This window comes from Cyphomyrmex costatus, unplaced genomic scaffold, assembly GCF_001594065.2.
Source record: "Cyphomyrmex costatus isolate MS0001 unplaced genomic scaffold, Ccosl1.0 scaffold344, whole genome shotgun sequence".
In the NCBI taxonomy this organism is placed as follows: domain Eukaryota; kingdom Metazoa; phylum Arthropoda; class Insecta; order Hymenoptera; family Formicidae; genus Cyphomyrmex; species Cyphomyrmex costatus.
The window spans coordinates 1268666-1291810 of NW_017277600.1; the positions used below are offsets into that span (position 1 = coordinate 1268666).

A 23145-nucleotide genomic window follows, 5' to 3' on the forward strand; every position below is an offset into this window, starting at 1 on the left:
TTAGGCTTGGTTTATGCTTCGGGTCTTAACTCTAAAATCCTAAAATTCAGCCAATAAAGCTGCCAGTCCTAACCGAAATCTGTATTCCATTGGCTGAATTTTGAGGACCGAAGCATAAACCAGGTATTAATCGGAGTTGGTGAGATCGGGCAATAGTTGATTATTCTTTTCATATTTAACTGTGATTGGTTAAATTTCTTCATTCAAGAAAAACTTATTTATAACCATTACTTTTATTATAGACCCTGTATAAAAAATTTTACAAGTTGACCAATTTTTAAAAAAATGCTTCAAAGTATTTGTAGCATCGCGTTGACCACTACTCTTCGAAAAAGAACCAAACCTAAAGGTTGGATTATACTGGCCGTAATCTGTTAACTTATGCTGTAATCTGTAAAAATTGACCAATTATAATCGATTATTCCCCTCTCATTCGACTGTGATTGGTCAATTTTTACAGATTACGGCATAAGTTAACAGTTTACGGCCAGTATAAATCAACCTTAAGACTTAATATCATATTTTCAATCAACTACACGGCCTCTCGCAGTGGCCGCGTGCCAAATCGTGACGCAAGATGGCGTCGCGATACCCAGCGCATGGAAATGCTGACGCGATATCGCCCTGATTAATTCCTGCTTGTCTGTGCTTGTTCGTAGTAGTCGGTACTGGTCGGTACGTGGACGTTATCGGTGGAATCGGAGGTGAGACAAAACCGAGTCGGGTGGGAGCCGCACGAGAGAGGCGTATCCGTTTGAGACCTCGCGTTTCGTTTGCCGCGAACTCGACGTGACGATTCGGCGGGTGAATATCCGTTTGCGTTCGCGCGATCACGCGCGACCCTCGGAAAATCCGAAGGCGGAACGAACGGGCGAAAAGTGACGCAGCACCGTATGCATCGCGGTGCGGTGTCGGTAATTTCGTTTTCTCTCTCTCTTTCTCTCTCCTCCCCTCTCATTCTTTGTCAGTCTCTTTCTCATTTGCTCTTTCCTCTGTCTCTCCCTCTCTCATCAAAGTGTCAAAGTTCCGACACTGCTCGTCGACGTATCCGTCGTCGGTGCCCGTCGATGTAGGTTACGAGGAGAGGAGAAACGAACCGCGATCGCGGGGTGCGAGTCGTGCGAGTGTTACGCGGCCGGGCGGCGACACCCGCACCTCCCACGGGGAGAAAAGAAAACGGATAACGTCGTGCACGGCGATATCAAGTGCGAACGAACAGACGAACGAACGAGCGAGCGAGCAAATAAGTGTAACGCGGGGGAGAGCGAGAGAGGATTCCGAAGAGTCCGGTGAACGGAGAAGAGCAAGCTCCAGAGGAGTTTCGCATGCCATCCGGGAGCTGTTATAAATGTGCACGTTTTACATAAATTGCGCGCTCTATGCACGATCGACGTGCCGATCTATCGGTGGTGAGTGCTGATCTAGCCTGACACTCCGGCAGCGAGTCGACGTTAAATCATCATCAGCAGCAGCACAGCATTGGTCGCCGTCGTCGCCCCTCCCCCGAGAAGAAGCTAACTCAGTGCGGCGTACCTATCTAACGGCGTGCCCCTCGACAACGCAAAACAGGTTAAACATAAACTCCTTGAAACACTTAAGAATTTTCACTCTTGGCAGGTGTCAGTCAGTCATTCTGCGAGAGGAAGAGCGCGAGCGCGCACTTACATTAGTGAGCAAAACGAGCGAGGCGAGCGAGCGATATGAGGATTCCTAAATAAGATACCCCCTTCGAAGAACGAAGAGACGGCAGAAGAATGTTTATACTGGAGGATGCACGCTGGACGAGGGAGGCGAGGGGACGGCGAACGCGTGTGTGTCGTCCTGTCACCCGATCGCGTTCTCTCATCCACTGCTCCTCGAGGCCTGCCTGGATGACCACGAAAGCTCTCCAGTGTTTCTCCCCCCTGGGGAGAGAACATCCGTTCTTTCGAATGTTGCTGACGTTTCGACGGGCGGTGACAAGTTACCTCAGGGCAGTGACAATCGTGGCGCATTCGTTCCCGTTCCTTCCTTCTCGCTCCCTCCCTCCCTCTCCTCTCCTCTCCTCTCCTCTCCCCTCGCGTTCTTTTTTCGCTATCTCACATCGTCCATCTCCGTCTGTCTCCCTCTTATTTGCACACATACGCACGCACACGATGCGCTTGCGCACACATACATACCCCGCATACACACAACAAGTATATACGCGACATGGCTGTTCTCTGTTTCTCTCCATTCCTCCTTCGTGCTACGTCGATGCATCGTTTTAACGGTTTCTCATAATTTTTCGATAAACACCCTGAGTGCCCAAGGTTACGGAGAGGTGTCGGCGTGACGTACATGATCGCATTCCGGTGGCTTTTCCTTTCGTCGACGGATGCCACGGCGGTGAGACGGACAGGCAGGCGGCTCGCACGACGGTACATAGAGCGCGCGAGCGGAGCTCTCCTCGTCGACGATCCTTTTCACGAGCGTTTGCATGTACTCGGATCTCGTGATCGTACCGCGTAAAAATCGAGAGAGTGGGTGCATCGGCCCCTCTTCCCCCCTCCCTCCCCCGCCCCAAAAAATAATACCAAAGGACGTATTCGATGACGTTAAGGCTGACACTAATTGGATAATATAATTAACAGTGCCGGATCCTAATGGGTTAATGAGTGCCCTCGCCTGTTTTCCATGTCTACCGCCCCTCCAAATAAGCTAAGCTACCTTTGACTTTTTATCACCGTGCACGCGTAAGTAATCCGTCGATTCTATTTAATTAACTCCAGTAGAGAGTAACAGTCGCGTCGGAGTCACTAGTTAGTGATTCATTCGACTTGCTTCTACCATGAGATCTCCCATGCCGGCGTCGCCGTTCGTCCGTCGTCTTGAACTTGATTCTTGGGATCTTGAAATTCTTTTATTTCAATACCGTTTTCACCCCGCAATCGTTGTTTTTCTGAACGTTCTTATCTTATCACTGGGGCATTCGTATTTCATGCAAATGTCTTCTCTTAAAATGATCCTCTGCCTCCGCGCACGTTTTTCTTGCGATTGTTAATTGATTGTTACTTTTGGTTGTGCGTTTAAATCTTGTTTGTATCCTCTTGTTATATTTGCTATTTGGATTTTTCTAAGTACATAGGCCACAGATAATCTAAAAATATTGTAATTAATTCTTGTATGCCTGAAACGAAGTCTTATCTGTCAGGTATAAAGCTCCAGTATAAATAGACGTTTATCTTCTATTGAATTGAACTTTCTGTAGTGTGCAACAATAACAACTGAAATTTATTAAATATTATAATGTGTCACTTCTCTATATAAAAAGACAAAATTGGCAAGTTTACTTTTTGGTTACTTTTTTGTTACTTTATAATAAACAATTTGATAATAATGTTGCAATTTTTATAACTAAACACTAAGGCTGTGCGAAAAGTCGACATTTCCAACTTTAGCACAACCTTAGTATTTAGTCATAAAAAATTGCCATGTTTATGATAAAAAGTAATAGAAATATAATGGAAAAAGTAACGCTTCCTAACTCTGTAAAAAGATTAGTTTTTTTATGTTTATCTAAACATTGGATGTATCTTCATTTTGTTTTCAGGAATTATATTATATCTTTAATATCATTGTAATATTAATATTTTATATTATATACATAAAAATCATAATTTTATTAAAGTATTTTATTATAGAATATTTTTTTACTAAATACTCTTTTAAAAAATTTCTAATAAAACACAGTATTATTATTACAATGATATATTAAGCTTTTAATATACTTTAATTTTTTCATTCTACTCTTACTATATCTCTCTTGTAACATTTAAATGTAATTAAGCTGAAAGAAGAGAGATTCATTATCGTGATTTAAGATTCACTTATTGTGAAACAGAAGAATGCTCTTCAAATAGCCTATAAATATATTCTTTAATTAATAATATAGCTAGCGATATTGTTAAGACCAGAATCAGACTATGCATTGAAGATTGAAATTTCACCCATGAGGCCAAGAAATTTTGGTTCCTTTTGTTTTTTGATTGATCAAACTTCAATCTTTTAATCTTTAATCTCATCCTTCAATACTTAGTCTGATACCAACCTAACAACTAATGAAATTGCGAAATCAATTAAAATTAAGAAATTATTTTTCTTTCTAGGTGATCATGGCGACTCGGGGTACGGCCCAAAGGCCGAATGGATCGACACAAGGAAAAATTTGTCAGTTTAAACTAGTTTTACTCGGTGAATCAGCAGTCGGAAAATCAAGTCTTGTTTTAAGGTTTGTCAAAGGACAGTTCCACGAGTACCAGGAGAGTACAATTGGTGGTAAGAATATTTATGTACAATTGCTCTTTAGTGCTACATATTTTTTTTTACATTGTATTGCTACTATTATGAATATGATTATTTCCAGCTGCATTTCTAACACAAACTGTATGTTTGGATGACACAACTGTAAAATTTGAAATCTGGGATACTGCGGGGCAAGAGCGTTATCACAGTCTTGCACCGATGTATTATCGTGGTGCACAGGCAGCCATTGTTGTGTATGATATAACAAATCAGGTAAGAGTAATCTGTTAAGATTTGATGTGAGTTTGAAGGAGTCAAATGTTTATAACAAAGTTGAATCAACGAGATGACAGAACTAATTGTTTACTAGGATACATTCTCACGTGCCCAAACATGGGTAAAAGAATTGCAGCGCCAAGCCAGTCCGAGCATAGTAATAGCATTAGCTGGAAATAAGGCAGACTTGGCAAATAAGAGAGTCGTCGAGTATGATGAAGCTCAAACGTATGCGGATGAAAATGGCCTTCTTTTCATGGAAACATCTGCTAAGACGGCAATGAATGTTAACGACATATTCCTTGCAATTGGTGAGCTGTGATTTTTACTTCTTTCCAGTTAAAATTTAATTGTACATTATTCACAGTAATTGCATACAAATTATACTATAAAAGTAATATTAGTATTTTCAAGTTATGTAAATATTCACATTAGTAGTTAAGCTTCAAACTACATATATAAATTTCCTGTTTTATTTGATAATAAGTAATCTCAGAAATATGATCCTATCTCATGTTACGTGTTATCACTATTCGAAATACGTGAAACTGCAACTTTACATCTGTTGGTGCTATGTTACATTAAACAGCAAAAAACAATTTCGAAAAATGCTTATGATTACAAAACACGTTGACACAGTTTTGATAAAGCAAGATATTTCTTTTTACAGCTAAAAAGCTTCCTAAAAACGAACAATCGGGAAGTGCAAGTACGAGTGGTCAAGGCCGTCGACTAGTCGAGTCAGATGGGCAAAAGGCAGCAACCGGCAATTGCTGCAAGTGATTATCTAAATCCGTATGTGTCTCACAATATATTCGTATCTATATATTTTTACATTACATATATTTGAATATATATATATATACTATCTTTAAAATTAATTGAATTGATGAGAGACATTATTCCATTAATGAGAGAGAAACCAGCAAATATTTGATATATGCCTAATGAATATGTTATGAATCAAATGTTCAATGTAACATGTTCACATATTTTTATAATATTAGAATATATAATGAATTGAAAGCGCGATCAAAAGAAGAATGGGGAAACGGGAATATATCAATTTGATATTGCATAGAAGTAGACATTTGCACTTTAAAATGCTTTTAGCAGATTTTTGTATTAGTATGTCATAATGGGGTATCTGAGTAGTCATGCAATTTCATAGAGTATATTATATTATATTTCTTGTTATGTTTATGATATTTTTTATAGCGTATAATTCTCTCTTGACTTTTGCCTCCTTTATACATATTTACTATAAGTAGATATATAAAGGTAGGTTGAAAAAATTGATAAAAAGATAAATAGCGCGGATTGAAAGTCCAATATATATGAATGACCATCAAATTTATAACATGCAGGATATAAATGTAATTGTAATATTGCTGTATAATATTTAGCTAAAAATTGACAATTCTTGTAATTAAAAGGTAGTTAACACACAAATGTATATGTGAAAAAAACGATTCTAAATTTTATGATGTTTTCATGTTAAGAATGTATCTATACTTATTTCTCAGAAATTGTTCTTTTAGCAGTATATTATTCAATACATACAAATATCCAATATAATGTTGGATATATATATATATATATATACTTAAAATAATTCTTTAGCTAAAATCTTTTATTTTATTCACACAATTATCACATTGAAGGATATATCGCTATTAATTAAGTCTTTAATAGCAAATCTTTGATATTCTTTCAATATATTTCTACTAGATTTAAATAGCATTTACATTACTGTGACAGCTTTATTAAAGACAGAGTTTCATTATTTGCGTACAAAAAATGAGATACATCTAAAAGCATAATACTTTTTTATTAATTTTCTCGTTTTATCGTGTATGTATATCTGTTCATCCGTGATTAATTTAAGTGTATTATTCAAAATTTCGCGAAAAAGAGAAGTTATTTAATATAAGGCACTAGATATCCCTCTTAAGCACATTGTAGTGTTTATATGACACTCTATATGTTTATAGATATTATAAATTTGTAAAAGTTTCCTTTCCTCTCGGAGGATACTAATTTCTGACTGATAAAGGTGCTACAAGAATACATGTGCATGATATTTATTATGCAAGCTTGTGGAAATGTTTCTTGTAATTTACGATAATGCTCCCATTTCCTGTGCAATGATTCGTATCATTGGATCGTATATCTGAAATATTACTTTGTAATAATAATAGGTAAAAGTGTTTAAAATTGTTACAAAAAAGAAAATTCTCAGGGTGCAATCCTTCTCTTCAATCTTTAATATTGTTATATCCTAATTATATATTTATTCTTATTTTCGCTATATGATATACGAGTATCTAGATATATTCTGTTAAAAACCACAGGTAGGTTCTATTATTCTTGTATAGAGAAGTTTTTAATATTCACCAGGTAAATAAAATGTTTTACAGTAGTTACAGTCTTGTGCATTGTAGATATTCAACAATTGTAATACAGTACATTATGGAATCATACATTGTGACTCATTCTCCTTATCATTTACATACATGTAACGAAAAAGACTATCATTGCATACGTTCATAAGCTGTAAAAATTTTGTATTACACTTCAAAATAATTAACAACGATATACATGCTACTTAAATAATTATTTATTACCGTTTTATTTCTACGGAGGAAATTATTTATTTCTCAGAGATTCTTAATTAAATTAGGTAAGTTGCAAGTAAATTGTTAATTATATCCGAGAAAGTTTACACCTCGACATAACATTATTGACACAATTTTGTTGAACTGTAACACCATAATTAAGCTAAACTGCTCTCGATGTTGTTTTCAATTATATTAATTAAATTTGCATTCGTACGTATTTAGAATAATATTGCAGTAGACGCGCTATCTATTTCTGATTACAGATATGTACTATAATCTACAAAGATAAGTGCACTACAAGTGTGCTACGATGAATTTGAGAAGAAGACACACACAACAGGGGAAAAATACAGAGTGGGAAGTGAACTGTGTGGGACATTCGCAAACATTTTGCTAGAGTGATTGACTAAGAGTCTGCGTCTCAATGTAATCGACGATATATCATCTATTTTGAGTATCAGATCTATTAAGAGGTGGTAAAAAAAAGCTCCCATTTGTAATTCTAGTAGTGTAATGGGCGGTGTTCGTTATAAATATATAAATATATATAAATACACATTATATATTATAAATCATATAGATAAATATGATTTATATATGTAATAAGTATATATAAATGCTAATGATAATAAATAATAATATTAATAATGATAATTAATAAAAATATAATACACCGTTAATATTACCGTAAATACCGATAAAGTAACAATACATTTAAAATATGCAACATCTAATGAATTTTTGGCACGCGGAGATCTTGTAAGATAGGAGAGGCTATTCCTGCTGCTATTACTATGTATTTCCTTTCTTAGTTTGTAACACGTATAACAATTTCTTGCTCTAAAATATATTGTATATTAATTTTATTGACAACTCATAATGAATTATAAATGATTACACGGAAAAAAAGAATAAACTTGTGAATATTACGACGGCTCTTGATAATTGCCCATTTATTTGACCGGAACTTTGTATAGAACATAGATACAGAAAATTAGGCAATTATTGTTTCTTTTTTAAGATATTAGATCTTTTGTTAATATAGATTTACTTATATATTCACTTGGTACTATACAACTTTAATATGCTTCTGTGTTCAATAGATACCAACATATTTATAATCATTATAAAGTATTGGAATATATGGTATAGAAATGAATGACGTTTGTGTACTGAGTCTGATAAAACGAATGCGATAATATACATAAAATACAAGAAGTTCAGAATATTTTATTCAGGAAAATACATTATATGCCCGAGTAAATTATGACGCTATATGTAGACCTTGGAAACTTGACAGTGTACTGTTGCATAGTCGATGCAATTTATCTTTTAAATTGATAACGCCTGAAGATGTAACTTACATGAGAAAGCAAAAAGATCGAAAATCAATTTTACTATTTCTTGAATTCTGATTAAATTATTAGGATTGCCAGTAATACATGATAAATATACTTCTTTTCTTTCAGAAAAAACAATTTTAGCTAATACACTGCATAAAGAGAAAAATAAAGAGATACTTGTAAAACTTCTATGGCAAACTTTTACATTTTTCAAGTAAAATATTTAACACAATTTACACTTTTAATTAGATATTTTGTTTTAGAGTACCTGTTCTTTTCTTATTTGATAATTTATATTTATTTTACAAAATCAGTATATTACTTTTCATTAAAAACAAAAAATAGTTATATATTCCAAAAATAAATCAAATATAAGCAAAGTAAAATATACCTATACATGAGCGCGCGCTTCTGCAATTTAAATAATATATTTATAATTCGCAATAATTTATAATTTAAACAATGTATGATTCACAATCAATTAGAATATATACAAATTGAGTTTGTACATATTTATCTCTTGAATTGAAGAGAACTCATTCAGAAACGTTTGCACATTAACTTCGTTAATAAGTACATTTTAATTGATTGCAAATTATATCTTGTTATCTTATAAATATATTATTTACGCGTCTACGGAGACTCATGTACGTATTTTAACTTATATTTGATTATTTTTTTATAATATTCTAGGAGAACTTGTTCACTGACGAACAAATTGCGACAGTTATGAAGTTAATACTTTCTACTCACAATTTTTATCTTGCAAACTATTGGAGTACAGCTGAGGAAACATATAAATATTTTTTCGAGCGCGTTCTTGATTGTACCGTTATGGTAACTAAATTATATATCGAGCAATTTAATTAATTTGTATAGCGCGTACGAATATATTTGTCTTTCATATTTAAAAATTCCAGAATCCACCAAAATGCACAGAAATATTTACGCCAGATCAAGCTGAAACAATACTTGAATTTTTTCGTAAAATATATTTGGAAAATATCATATTATTGCTGTATTTTGTTTGTGTGACTCATTACTGTATTGCTATCCTTTGACAGATGAATGAACAATGGTATGATCGCACATGTTACACAAGAAACGTCTGTTTATTTTTAAAAAATAGATACACTCGGTTATATATATATATATATATATATATATACATACATATGTAGAAAATTATGTTTACATAAAAAAAGCAGCACGAACTAACATAAATCGCATTATAAATTTCTGCATTCTGTATTCAAACGTCAAATTAATCACACCGTTTCTTCAATCTTTATCAAAATAAATCTCCTATAAATTTCCTTCATTTGCTCGTGGAAGAGGATTGATAACCGTAATCACGATTGTCTTCCAATGAAGTATCAGATTCCGTTCCATTCTTAAAATTTTCATTCCACCACCGATTATTTTTTCGAACTTCATTTATTAAATGCTCCATTTTAGGAAACCACCATGAATTGCCACATGTTGATGTACATCGACCAATCTTGATTGGTTTCGTTGAATATTTCTAAAGATATGTGTAAATTAAATATCGTAAAGCTGAGATTTTCTTTTTGTTTTTAACTAATACCAACCTTTCGTGAATTTGTATAGTTCAAGCTTGAAGCTAAATCAGTATCCGTAGTCTGGTTCGCTGTAATTGACGGTGATATGTAACCGTTAATGTGCGCTTTTCTACAACTTCTGGCAGCTAACTTATGAGTTCTTTTCAATTTTTGCGCTAATAAATTAATTCGTTTCATCTTTCGGATTTTAATTAATAAAGCTCTAAAGAAAAATAAATTTTATTTAATATTAAATATAGGAAAAAAGCATTTTTAATTTTAAATAATTACGAGAAACATTTCGAATTATTAAATGTATTGTATACTTACTTTTTCTCAAATACAAGCTGCATTATAAGTTGTTGCTTATTTTTCAAATTTTTCGACAGAGTTTCATTGTATTTTTTCTGTTGCTCCATACAGTCACGAATACATGAAACTATATATTGAGATTCTTTGCAAAGTTTTGATCTACTCATTGCTGTTTCAGTTAAATCAGCTGACATATATGTCAAAGATCGGGTCTTCAAGTGACATTCCTTTTTTAACTCGTGTAAAGATTTGCACATATCTTGTAACTAATGAACACAATAGCTTGGAATATAATTAATAATTATATGATTGGAATGGGAATAATTATATGTACTGATTATGATATATAGCGTAAGAAATATTCAAATTAATATTCATTGTTCAAGAGACCGAAAAGAGTATCGTACCTCGGTAATGTATGTAGAATTATCTCGTTCAAGTGAAATTTTCTGTCGGTCAAGATGGTAAGTCTCTTTCATGTATTCCTGCAATTGTTGAATCAAGTCACGATTTACATTTTCAGTCCTTGTTAATTCCTCTTTTTCTCTCTCAAGCTAGAAATATCAAATCAAAGATTTATATTGCCCATTTATTTCAATAGGAAATTATTAGATAATATGTAAGCTTACATCTTGACGCGTGGTATTCAAATGATCAGCATAATTCTTACACTCATCTTGCGCTTGACAAAGTTCAATATCTTTCGATGCCAATATCCTTTTGGTCTCTTCCAATTCTTCACTTAATTTATTCACTAAATCGCGAAAACGAACTGCTTCATTTTCTATTTCTTCAATCTTAGAACAATAATCTTTTTTCTAAATAATAAAAACACAATTTTTATGAAGAATTTTTAAACATATTTTTAATAAAATATTTGCTTCAAATAAAAAAAAGTATTACCATAATCGCTAATGATTCTTGTAAATCATTTTCTCGTTTTGTTGCAGATATTAATTGTTTTCGAATTTTATTGAGATCTTCAACCATTTGATGACAATTGTTTTCTGTCTGACGCAATTTTATCCGTGCTTCTTTCAGCTAAATAAGATTAAAAAAAAAGAGATGAATATTTTATTACAAAAAAGTAATAAAATATTTATCTCTTTTTTTTAAATAAAAATATAATCTATTATGTATATATTTACCCTTTCTTTCAACTTTAAAATATCTTCTTTGGTTTGAGCTTGTATAATGTTATTTTGATTCTTTAATATAGAATTTTCATTCTGAAGCAAATGTGATAAATGTCTGAATACATGGAAGTCGTTTTCTATTATATGCTTATATAAAATATCAATACAATTAGCCACATACCTTAAGTAATTCGTAATCGGCTTGTAATTTAACCATGTTATCCGATTTCTCTTGTAGTAAAATTTTCAGAGAATTTATTCTATCACATAGAACAGTTAGCATTTCATGCTCCGATATATTCTGTTCTGACAAATTTTCCATTTGTTGATCATTTATAAGTAACTTCTTCCGAAGATTTTCAACTTCGTGAGATTGATTTTTAATAATTTCTTCACTATTAATCACTCGATCATTTAACATATTAATCTATAAAATTTTTACATTAATAAATTCACTTTGAAAAATAGATATCCATAAAATTTTCGATATTATACGATAAGAAAATAATTAAAAAATTAAAAAATAGAGTTTAGATGTGATCACCTCTTTTTTCCCATTTTCCAACTTCAATAAAAGTTCCTCATATTCAGTTTCTCTCTGTTCTATTTTCTTCATCAAACTATCAGTTTCTGATAAGTGATGTTGTAGATTGGTTTCAAGTTGCTGATTTTCGCACCTTAAATCGCACTCTGTATCTTTCATCTTTTGCAATTCTGCTTTTAATTCTTGTATTTCAGCGATATTTTTTATTTCTGTTTTTTTAACCGTGCTGCTTGAGCACTCCAAATCTCGAGTATCGCAGTTTTTATCTTCAAGGTATATTATGCATGATTTATTTGTGCATTTGTTTTTGGAGCAATCCTTCGTCTGCATGAAACTATCCATCTGTAACAAAATACGTTTATACACACACATACACATAAAGTAGAAATGTCTCATTGTAGAATATAAATATTTCTAATAATTTACCTTCCATTTCAGTTCTCGGAAATTTTTTACATGATCGCGTATTTGCTCCTGAAAAGATTCAGATAACGTTACTTTCATAAAAGATCCGTGACATACCATAATTTTTAAAACTATTCATTAACACCTATTTTAAAAAACAATACTTATTCGACATGCACATTTCTTTATTAAAAATACACATTATCTCTTATTATTTCAACTATCACAGAAATATAGATTATTTAAAAATAAAACATTTGTTTACTTATACCTGTATTCCGCTTAAAATTGAATAATATATTGCATGTAAAGTAATAGCAATTAAACGTTTATTATACTCCAGACAACGAATCCTTTCATGTAGACTTTCAATAGCATCTCGTTGCAAGTCCAGCAGAATGTCTTGATTAGTTGCCTTTGCGTGTAAAAAATATAAATTAATATTTAGAAAAATTATGTTAATCAAGATATAATTTCTGATTAATATAAGTGATTTCTGTTTACCTCTGTGAAACATTCGTTATATTGATCTTGCGTCTCATCGATGCGTATCATTAGTTGACGTATAGTTTCATCCTTCTTACAAAGCTGTAAAGATATTATAATATATTCCTCTGTACAATCTATATTTTTTAAGTTTAGAAGTAGGACACTCACGCACGAACGTAGTTCATATTATTTTGTTAACTGCAAAATGCAACAGCTACAACTTGATCACCTAACATGTTAATCCAGGCAGCATGTTACGCTTGTACATGCCACAATCTCTTGTCACTTTGTAAACAGGATATTCAAATATGGTATCACAAAAGCTTCAAAATGTTTTAATTAATGAGCAAACGGCATGCATGGCACTCGTATTCTTAGCATTCGCAATATCACAACGTAAATGTAAATTAAAGGCAAAGAGAAATGTGATAGTCCACATATTTGTGAATCATATTTTTAATAAGCATTTATATATCGACAATATTTACAATTGTAATAAATACATATTAACGCGAAAAAACTATATGGCAATTTAACTATTTATAATTTATATTTAAACATCATGCACATTTCTATGACTAAAGGCTGCAGACGATATCGTTGGCCTCATCAGCTCACTCACATCACTCATCGTTTTATGAGTCATCTGATCCAAATTTCGTTTAGCTTCAACAACGGCATTTTGTAAATGCCCAATAGTTTGTATTTGAAGTTCATTCTGTAATACACCGCACAATGTTAAAAAATAAATCTTATTTCACAACTAAGCAAGATAACGAAAAGAAAAGACAAACCTGCTTCAACAATTCATTCTTTTCTCTTTCATATTGCACGATTGTAAGACTTTGTTTATCTATCTGTAAACAGATTTTTTTTAATATTCTAACATCATACATACCTTAAAATTTTATTCTTGATAAGCAGACAGAATTTTCGTGTTTGCATTTAATTAACGTTTAATACACAAGATACATTGAAAAAAACGTAAACAATTATGAGAAACAATTAAAACTCTCAATTAAAAATGATATTATGATCTTCAATTCAAAAACTATTCTTATATAGTATTATAACATCTTTTGCTTATTTAAAAAAACATGTAATCAATTTACCTTTTCTTGCAGCTTTTGATGTAGATCTTTTACTTCCGCTTGGCTCATTGTCAATGAATTACGTTGTATCCGTACGACTTCCTCCATATTTTCTAACTAAAATGAATTAAATTCTTTAATTTACATTCAATCATAAGTAATGCTTTTATATGTAATTATTCATAAATAAGGTCTAATTTTATTCAGATACAAGATATAAATATTCATATATATTTGCACTATTTATAGATTTATATAAAAAACAATAAACATAACTTACAAGTTTTTCTTTAGAATATACAGCACTTTTAAGTTTGCTTAATTCGTGAAAGCAAGTATCCAGTTTTTCTCTACATTTTCCTAACGAATCGGTCAAAGTCATAGCAGATTTTGCCGAAACGGAAGAAAGAGATGATTCATCACGTATCTGTAAATAGAGATTCATAGTAATCTCTGTAGCATTACTTAATATTAATGTGATAACAATGAAAAGATACAAACCAATTTTTTAAGTTCACTTTCAAAGTCTTGAACTGCCAATTTTGCAGATTGCACAGCATCTTGTATAGTTTTAAACAAGTGAGATATATTCTGAAAAAGAATGCAAATATTATGTGTATTCAATAAAAATAAAAAGAGAAATGTCATTTTTAGTCAAAGCAATTTTGGTGTTTAATAATATTCATGTGCATATATAATACAAATACAAATATTATTATTATTATATATATTATATTATATAATATTATTATCTTATAAAGACTTTAAAAGCAAATGTATATCTCTTACTGTTATCATAAAATTTCCATATAAATGTATAGCAAAAAGTATTAATTTCTATATATACTTTCAATAGTTACCTCATGTTTGGACGGATAATCACAACGTAAAAGTGTTGTTTCTGTGTCACACTCCGTATGCTTTACAATAAAAATGGAGATTTTTAATAAAAAAAAAAGAAAATTTGTATAATTGGAAAAATATGTATAATTGGAAAATTACTTACAAAAGCATTTGAAATTTCTGCAGATTTTTTAATATTCGCTACATTATTTAAATTTTTCCTAAGATCATTTTCTACTTCTTTTTGTGTTTTGATCTAAAATTATAATGTCAGCATCTATCTCAATAATAATTGTATATGTGGAAAAAGTAAATAATACTTACGGTATTTTCTAGTTCTATTATCTTCTTTTTTAATTCTATATTATCTTTGCTGTGACATTGTCTATAATTTTCTGCCTTTGTTCGTGTAGCAATCAGTTCCTTCTCTATAGAGTGAATATTATTCTTTAAAAAATTAATTGCTTCTTGTTTACATTTTGCCTGTTAAAGAAATTGTATAACTCAAAATTGAAAATAAAATTTTGTGTTTAATAATGTGAATTAATATTTACTTCATGTTGCAACATTCGAATTTGGTCTTCTAAATCAGTTATACGATTTTTCCATTTATTTAATCTTTCATCATATTTTATTTGGCATGTTTGCTACAAACATATACATATAATACTACATTTAAGTTGGTTAATAAATAATTTGCGCATAAATTGTTACAACTAACGAATAATTTATTTGTTAAATATAGTTTTTTCCAAAATATAAATTCAATTACCTGGATCATGTTGAGTTTTAGATCATCATAATCCTTTCTTAATTTATGTAAATCTTCTTTCGTTTTTATTATATCATTTACTTCCTACAAAGCATAGCATATAGATATACATGATGAATTAAAAAATAAAAAAAGCATTGATACAATAATTATACTTGTTTTAATACCTGATTATCGCAGGTATAATGAGAAAATTGTAAAATAATATTTATATTAAATTAATCATTTAATTATTTTAGTAATTTTTTTTTGTATATTATCTATATTTATACTTGAATGAAAAAACTTATTTTTTTTATTACATGAAAAAGTATTTCGTTCTATATCAATAATTTAATTTTAAATATAAACAAAATTTATAAAGCATTTAAAAAATCAACTATTTAAAATATAAAATAATTTAAATTAATAAATTGATAATTAAAAATTTGGATTTATATGTAAAAAAAATTTTCTTCTAAAAAATATTAATCAAATTTAAACAATCCTTTTAATCAATATACATAAAAGTTTTAAATAATAACCTTTTCCTCCTGTTTTGTGGAAAGAAACGTTTCTAACACATCTTGCATTTTTGTATGTGCACAATCGATTTCTTCTTCGAATTTAGCCAATCTGCATTCCCTTTCACAGAATGTCGTTTTTGCAATTTCGTTGTTTAACAACTGCATAAAAAATGGAAAATATATAAGATATTATTTTTACAAATGTGTGTACATTTTCTTAAGATACTTACGACTTCACAGGTTTTTTTCTGTAAATCCTTTAAAGAGCTATCTATAGTACACAGCTGACTTCTTAATCCTTTTAGTATTGACGTCACACAACCTCCCTAAAAGATAATATCTATATAATACTCAGATCAATATATTGTTAAGTTTGAACAAAAGCTGCTTTTCTTCTGATTTCTTTCTAAACCAACCTGAGTTTGAAATAATTGCAAATTTGTCAATATTTGTTCAACTTCTTCCGTTACCATAGTTAGTAAATCATTATTGATGTATGCTTCTGTATATTCGGATTCATTACATCCCTAAAATCCATTTTATACTTCATATATGACAAAATGATCGATAAAGTGTTTAAAATAATTATTTAATAAATATTCGGAACCTGTATATTCTCTTTCATATCATTAATGTAACGAGACAATTCTGATTGAACATGATTAATTTCATTCTTTGTATCCTTCAATTTAAGATTGCCACTCACGATTCTTTCGCTATGCCTTAATCTCTCCTCCTCCTAATAAAAAAGAAAGACATTTTTCAATAGTAGATTGCAGTAATAAAATTGTAATTAATTTATATTGTAACTTAGAACTGTATATTTCAATGATATTCATGATATGAGAGAAGCATATATTTTGATATATTATACGTATAAAAAATATTACTTGTAATTCTAGTCTGTTGATTGTTTCTATTAATCCTTCTCGTGTTCTTGTCAAGTAACTTTGCACACTAGTTACCATCTTGTTCAATTCTTCATACTAAAAATGTATTAATTTAGCATCAATCGCTAATTTTATCACAAACTTACGCCAGTCTATTTATTGATCCAGACGTACATTCTGGTGTCGTGAATTAAATGTTGAAACAACAGTGCTTATCTCCTCGCGAATGTCCTCTGTTGCTGCTTGAGCTTCCACGGTGCAAACTCTAAATTCTTCCATCAATTTAAATTGCCGTGCATTGTTCATGTTTGACTAGAAGAAGACGTATTATTAAATTTTGTAGTATAACACAAAAATATTAAAGTATCAAAATATGCATATCTTACTTTAATATTTTTAGAATCACCACATGCACAACGATTTTCTTCTTTCTTTATCTAGGAAAAGAAAGTATGTGTGATTAAAGTCAATTTAATAGTGTGGTTATCCTCACAAAATAATCACTAAATAAAATCGATATTTGTTATACTACACACATACCATACAATCAAAAACAGTAATTTCCTTTTGTCTCTCTAAATCTATTTTAGTAATAATTTCAATGCAATTGACCAGTTTGTCTGACATGTCACTTGTACAAAGTTTGTTCTTACTTATGCAATTGTTAGGTATGGTACAATCATCCATCTAGAAAATATGTATTTTTGTATTTTGGAAAAATGTTAATTATTTAATTTTATTTGCTAGAATAAATTCAAAATAATGAATAATATTCTATAATAATGTTTACTTTTTGTTACTCTGTTACAAAGAAACAACGTTTTTACCTCATCTTTAGTAGTCAATTTATTTACAAATTTCCCGAGTTCGAGCTTCAAATCCGATAAGATTTCACATTCTTTCTGTACATGTGTTTTTGTATTCCTTAGAAATGTTATAAATTCATCCTAAAAATAAATTAGATAATTATATTATGTCTAAATTTTTAGAAACGCGCGTACACATGTAAATAAATATAAATAACTTTTTTAAATGGTAAAAATGGTAAAACGAAACTGAAAACTAAATGTTTTACTTTGTAATTAAAAATTTCCTATAATTGAGTTTTACGTTGATTAAATTTTTTTTTATTTTATCCGCTTTATTAGACCTCTGTTAAACTATTTTGAATTTTGAATTTTTAATCTCAGATTTATATAATAATCAGAATAAAGCGTTACCAAATTATCCCATAGATCAAGAGAGTTTCATAAAAATTAAACAGTTTAAAAAATAAAAGGAGGTAATCACAAATAGGGTCGTTCATCCACAAAATTAAAACATATAATATTGCATAAATAAATCTTATTAGACTATAAAGTATCTATTGAAGGTGAAAAATATTTCTAATTAAACAAAAAATATCATTATTTTTATATATAACATTATATTATATATGTTTGCATTTAATTTGACTGACCTCTGGAAAATTATTCACATCAATGCAGACTTTTCGAGATGTATCCTGAAATCACGTTAAAAAAATAAATATATATATATTGATGAAACTATACATATATATACAAATAAAATTACTATATATATTATTGTATGAAGGTTTATGTTTGAATTTATATTAACTTGTAAGCGAGGCAATCATGTTGATTTACATTCTTGTTTTTATAGATATTGTATAAAAGAGAATAAATTTACTTTAAACACATATTACTGTGATGATAAATTGCATACTAATTCATAAATGCATAAATTAATTTATTTAAAATCTAAATATCTTATAATTTATTTATTTAAAAGTGCATCTTTATAGATTAATTTTATTATCGATACTATTTCATACGGATTTTAGAAAGGAGAAATAATGAGCAAAGTATAAAAATTTGTGTTTACCTTACTTCGCACATTTGTTTCTAAAAATTCTTATCAGAGAATATCAAATTTTGTTTAAAAATATTTAAATTTGTAAGATATCTTGATGCAGTAATTTAAATTCATTTCACTTTATTTCAAAAATGAATCATTAATATTATCTTGAACATGTTATAGACTAAACATAAGTGTTTGTTGTAATTCAATCTGGTAAATTGTTATCTTTACACGGAGGTGACAATTTTCTAGCAGTCTGTAGAAGTTTTTTATCAATATTCTTTATGCATTTATATCGACCAATTTGAGTATCTACGCGAAGTCGAGAATGGCTCTGTAGATTGAGCAATCTATTTTGTAACTTTGTATTAATCGTTGATAGACTTTGTTTGCCACAGTTTAATAAGACAGAATCATCATGTGAAAATGCAAAATCGTTCTTTCGCTGTGTGGATATATGTAGGAGGCTTGATACTGGAAATTGCTCAGGGGACTCTTGGGATGTTTTCATCTTAGTGATAGCAGTGATACGATTATTGGAATTATACTTGCAAGATCGGAAGATGGGTAAAGTCTTCTACAAATGTAGAAAATTGTAGATTTACATTAAAAACTTTACAGATATGCGTCGTACCTCTAAAGTCGTTTGCTTCAATTCTTTGCGCATTTCTTTAATCAAGTCATCCTTTAAAAGATTACCCATATTAGCATGATAATTTTGTTTTTCCAATGCTACAATTTCAGCCGTCAATGTATCTTTTGTTTCTGCAGCTTCCTAAAATCAGTAAAATATATCTATAAAAATAACAGAGTACATATATATACATATATGTATATAACTAAAACTTATATCAACAATAAAATTATACAAAAAATTAATTTTTTTAAATGTAATAAACTAACTTTTTCGAGGCGACTAATTTTGTCCTCCAATTGTTGAACTTTCTTACATTTTTCTTCCAGTTGTAGTTGTAAATTAACTGTATCAACATTGTTTTCGTAAGAATATACTATAAGTTTAGATTCAACATCCTGAAGTTGTCGAAGTAAGTTCTTGTTTTCCCTATCTTTCGCATCTAGTACACTTTCCAGAATGTCAGGTGTTAAGATAATCTGAACAGCAACATAAATTTAAAAAAACTCTTTCAATCTTTAATATTGAATATGCACAAGCTATATCTTATATCTTGCCTATAAAATGTAAAGCTTAGCAAACAAATAGCAACAAAAGCAATTATTACAATATATTAGAGTTGGTCTTTGCTCTTTCTAATTTTTATGCTACAACATGATTGCCTCTAGATTAACTCTATAGGAATCCCAGAAACAAATTCAAAAACTCATTAAAATAAATTTCTATCTGCATAATAATTATAAAAAATGCACTTACATTAGAATCTTGATCAAAAACTAGTGGATAATTAATAACTTCATTCGTTTGTTTAGCATGTTCCTTAAGTTTCTCGCAAAAACACTGAAGTCTAGAAACATATTTTTTTATAGTATCATCCTTTATTGACAGTTCTGTTGTAAGATCTGCTATTTTTCCTTCCAATTCCAATTGAGATCTGGAAAATGTGTTTACATATGTTTAAAAGAAAGATATAAATATGAATATAAAAACTTTATAACAAAAATTAAAAAATATAGGAATGTGATAAGAACAGAATTATATTTAGGTCTATACAAATATAAAGATTTGAAATAAATTATAAATATTTAAGAAATAATAATAATGTTACATATAACACACATTTTCACATCTTACCTGATCATTTTGCTTTCATTTTCCTGAAGTTGTTCTATTTGCAGATTCAAAGATTTTATATGATCAGTATCTGTCTGTTCCTAATTTGAAGATACATATAATTAAATATAATATATAAAATATATTAATATAATAATCAAGATTTCTCAAAAATATAATACTTCAGCAAATGGGGCTACTGACAGTTTATTCAACACAAATATATGTATATATGTGTATGTGTATATGATTATAATTTCAATTTAATAAAGGTGTAGGGAGCTAAGAAAAACTTTTGGATCTTGTATCGTGAATACATGGTACAGTATTACATGCTTTTGCTTAACAAGCAACTTGATCTCTGAAATTTTTCATGCTCTATATCTAGGACAAATCGGAGCTTTCTGGCTGCATTTACACACATATTTACCTGATTGCAGATGCAGCTGAAACAACACAAAAAAATTTGTCATTAAATACTTTATGATAATGCAATATATAATAAAAATATAGCAAAATATCTTATGTTAATCCTCCATGGTCCAACATTTTTTTCACTACTTTCCTAATCCAACCAGATCACTGGAATACCTGATTGTATTTTTTTTTTAAGTTTTTGAATTCTAAAAAATCTAAAAAAAATTTTAATACATTCTTTGAACATTTAAGAATACAATTTTACAGTATGATCAAAAATGATTTCACTTTTCTATGTGTCCGAATTTAAGGCAGAATAATTCAAGAATGAAAATTTATCTGGATCTTCAAATCTCCAGCTGGATCATGAGGATTAATTGATAACAAGTGATTAACTTACTCTGGAACTGGAATATCCTCAGGTTGAATCTCAAAGAACTTGATACCTTCAAGGCTCCAAACGTTTTGCCGACGCGCACGACGAATCACTTCTAATAATCCCCTAATATCACTTTGCAGATATTCTATTTTTTGTTGTAAATATTCCTCGTCCTTTTCCAGCTGACTGACGCGATTCGAAAGTGTATTTAAAGCCTATAACATAGAGACGATATGTCTTGATTTCATGATGAGATTATTAAACAAAACTAAATAATCTCTCTTACTTTTTCTGAATAATCAGATCTTGTTAAATTATCCACGACCATTTGCGACGATTGTTTTAGTTTCTCATCTAGTAATTTAACTCTACTACACGCAGCCTGCTCCAAATCCTCTACTGTATGCACTAACATCGCATTTTGTTCTCCTAAATCTTTGATCCAGTTGCTCATTACTTGTAACTTCATCTGCAAAGGAATTGTTTGATGAACCGTTTCAAATACAAATAAAAAAATAATTACTAAGCCGCAATTAAGAGAATTTAAAGACTGTACACATAAAAAGTACAGATAGAATTGACAATAAATGCAAACTAATAACAAAGCTACTGCTTACAGAGACTCGATCGGAATCGCCGATCGATTCCTGATCGATCTTTTCGATGCGACTCTCGTACAATTTGCGAAACTCATCGAGGATACGTAGACCCTCGATCTCTCCGCACGGCTCGCCAACGTCGGCTGTTCTACAGTCCGGGTCCCGCTTAACGGTCGGGACGTCACTCGCATCCGTAGAGCTTGACAGATTGGAGCTGATCGAGTACATTGCTTTCTGCGAATGCGATCACTGAATAGATTTAAGTCTCCCTACACCTGGATTCGACGAGAATGCGAATCAATGTCAACACACTATCTCCATTTTAGCGATCGCAATGTCGTTCATGAGTGAGTCAAAGTACAGGGTATAACGAGAGCGGTGCTCCAGTGTTTACTAGAGATCCTGTGATATAAGAACTCACTCTAGTGAAAACAGCTGGTAACGGCGGAGCATTCATAATAAATAGTTTCTGATTGGTGGCCGCGTGGTGAGAATCGGGTATAATGTTGGATCTGAGGCCATATTTTTGAAAAATACCGTATATGAATATAGATACGAAAATACTATATATTTTGTATGTTATCTATAACGGTTAATGGAGTGTATAGTCCCATGGACGTGTGTGTGTTTAAATCTATCATTTTAAAAGGAACAGAAAAAACAGATAGTATTTAATAATATAAATAAAAATAAAATGATCACTGATTACCAGGGACAACGAATAATCAGAAATTACAGTATATAATTAGAAATTTTTGTTAAAATTTAATACCGATTAATAATGCATTATACGCGTTTTTGCAAGGCGTCGCGCGACTGCGGTACGGTGCAGGTTGAACGGTGCAAGGCGCGCATGTTCGGCTCGTCTTCCACCTGAGTTCCACCATGGTTCGCAGTCGCAGTTCGTGGAGCGCGTTTGCGGGGTACGGGGTACTCGGAGTGCGAGCCGGATAGACCCGCGACGAGGATGGGATTGCCGTGTGGTGACAATGAATCGCGTTACGAGTCGCGTCCGCGGCCGACCGCGTAGCTCAGGTGCGACCATAAAGCCAAAAGTAAGATCGGCCGACGTGAACGCGGCACCGAG

The 23145-nt window shown here is 30.9% G+C and overlaps 3 protein-coding genes across 3 annotated transcripts; 1 reads left to right on the plus strand and 2 right to left on the minus strand.

Annotated features, from left to right (window-relative positions):
• Positions 1-2192: 2192 nt before the first annotated feature.
• Positions 2193-7677, plus strand: Rab5 (RAS oncogene family member Rab5). Its single transcript, XM_018542726.1, is given in 7 exon segments — positions 2193-2371; positions 2374-2399; positions 4128-4296; positions 4385-4536; positions 4634-4850; positions 5210-5334; positions 7424-7677. Coding segments are annotated over 6 exon segments (729 nt in total). The 5' UTR covers positions 2193-2319; the 3' UTR covers positions 5323-5334; positions 7424-7677.
• Positions 7678-9727: 2050 nt separating this feature from the next.
• On the minus strand, positions 9728-12422 carry LOC108776183 (ERC protein 2-like). Its single transcript, XM_018542713.1, has 9 exons — positions 12058-12422; positions 11695-11940; positions 11535-11606; positions 11281-11418; positions 11007-11195; positions 10785-10931; positions 10396-10643; positions 10096-10288; positions 9728-10028 (listed from the first exon to the last, which is right to left on the minus strand). The coding sequence occupies exons 1-9, from the start codon at positions 12397-12399 to the stop codon at positions 9822-9824; spliced, it is 1782 nt and encodes a 593-aa protein (XP_018398215.1). The 5' UTR covers positions 12400-12422; the 3' UTR covers positions 9728-9821.
• Positions 12423-13397: 975 nt separating this feature from the next.
• LOC108776196 (myosin-11-like) lies at positions 13398-22417 on the minus strand. The gene is made up of 28 exons (XM_018542728.1): positions 22077-22417; positions 21746-21928; positions 21481-21674; positions 21094-21109; positions 20685-20764; positions 20307-20484; positions 19820-20029; positions 19551-19691; positions 18513-18557; positions 17881-18000; positions 17594-17740; positions 17440-17490; positions 17228-17365; positions 17054-17149; positions 16771-16902; positions 16580-16690; positions 16394-16489; positions 16182-16322; positions 15658-15741; positions 15440-15532; positions 15210-15368; positions 15049-15141; positions 14903-14962; positions 14544-14633; positions 14323-14469; positions 14064-14159; positions 13746-13808; positions 13398-13669 (listed from the first exon to the last, which is right to left on the minus strand). Exons 1-28 carry the CDS (start codon positions 22284-22286, stop codon positions 13505-13507), a joined length of 3339 nt encoding a protein of 1112 aa, XP_018398230.1. The 5' UTR covers positions 22287-22417; the 3' UTR covers positions 13398-13504.
• Positions 22418-23145: the final 728 nt, after the last annotated feature.

What these genes read in the sequence shown, in the direction of transcription:
- LOC108776183 (XM_018542713.1), bottom strand. Translation starts at nt 12,399, where the DNA reads ATGGATAGTTTCATGCAGACGAAGGATTGCTCCAAAAACAAATGCACA. An exon ending in TGGAAAATGGGAAAAAAGAG is followed by an intron (nt 11,941 to 12,057) that starts GTGATCACATCT and finishes AAAATTTTATAG; the next exon opens with ATTAATATGTTAAATGATCG. An exon ending in AAGAATCATTAGCGATTATG is followed by an intron (nt 11,196 to 11,280) that starts GTAATACTTTTT and finishes TTTATTATTTAG; the next exon opens with AAAAAAGATTATTGTTCTAA.
- LOC108776196 (XM_018542728.1), bottom strand. Translation starts at nt 22,286, where the DNA reads ATGTACTCGATCAGCTCCAATCTGTCAAGCTCTACGGATGCGAGTGAC. An exon ending in TTTTTGATCAAGATTCTAAT is followed by an intron (nt 20,030 to 20,306) that starts GTAAGTGCATTT and finishes GTTGCTGTTCAG; the next exon opens with ATTATCTTAACACCTGACAT. An exon ending in AATTGACTACTAAAGATGAG is followed by an intron (nt 17,741 to 17,880) that starts GTAAAAACGTTG and finishes CATATTTTCTAG; the next exon opens with ATGGATGATTGTACCATACC.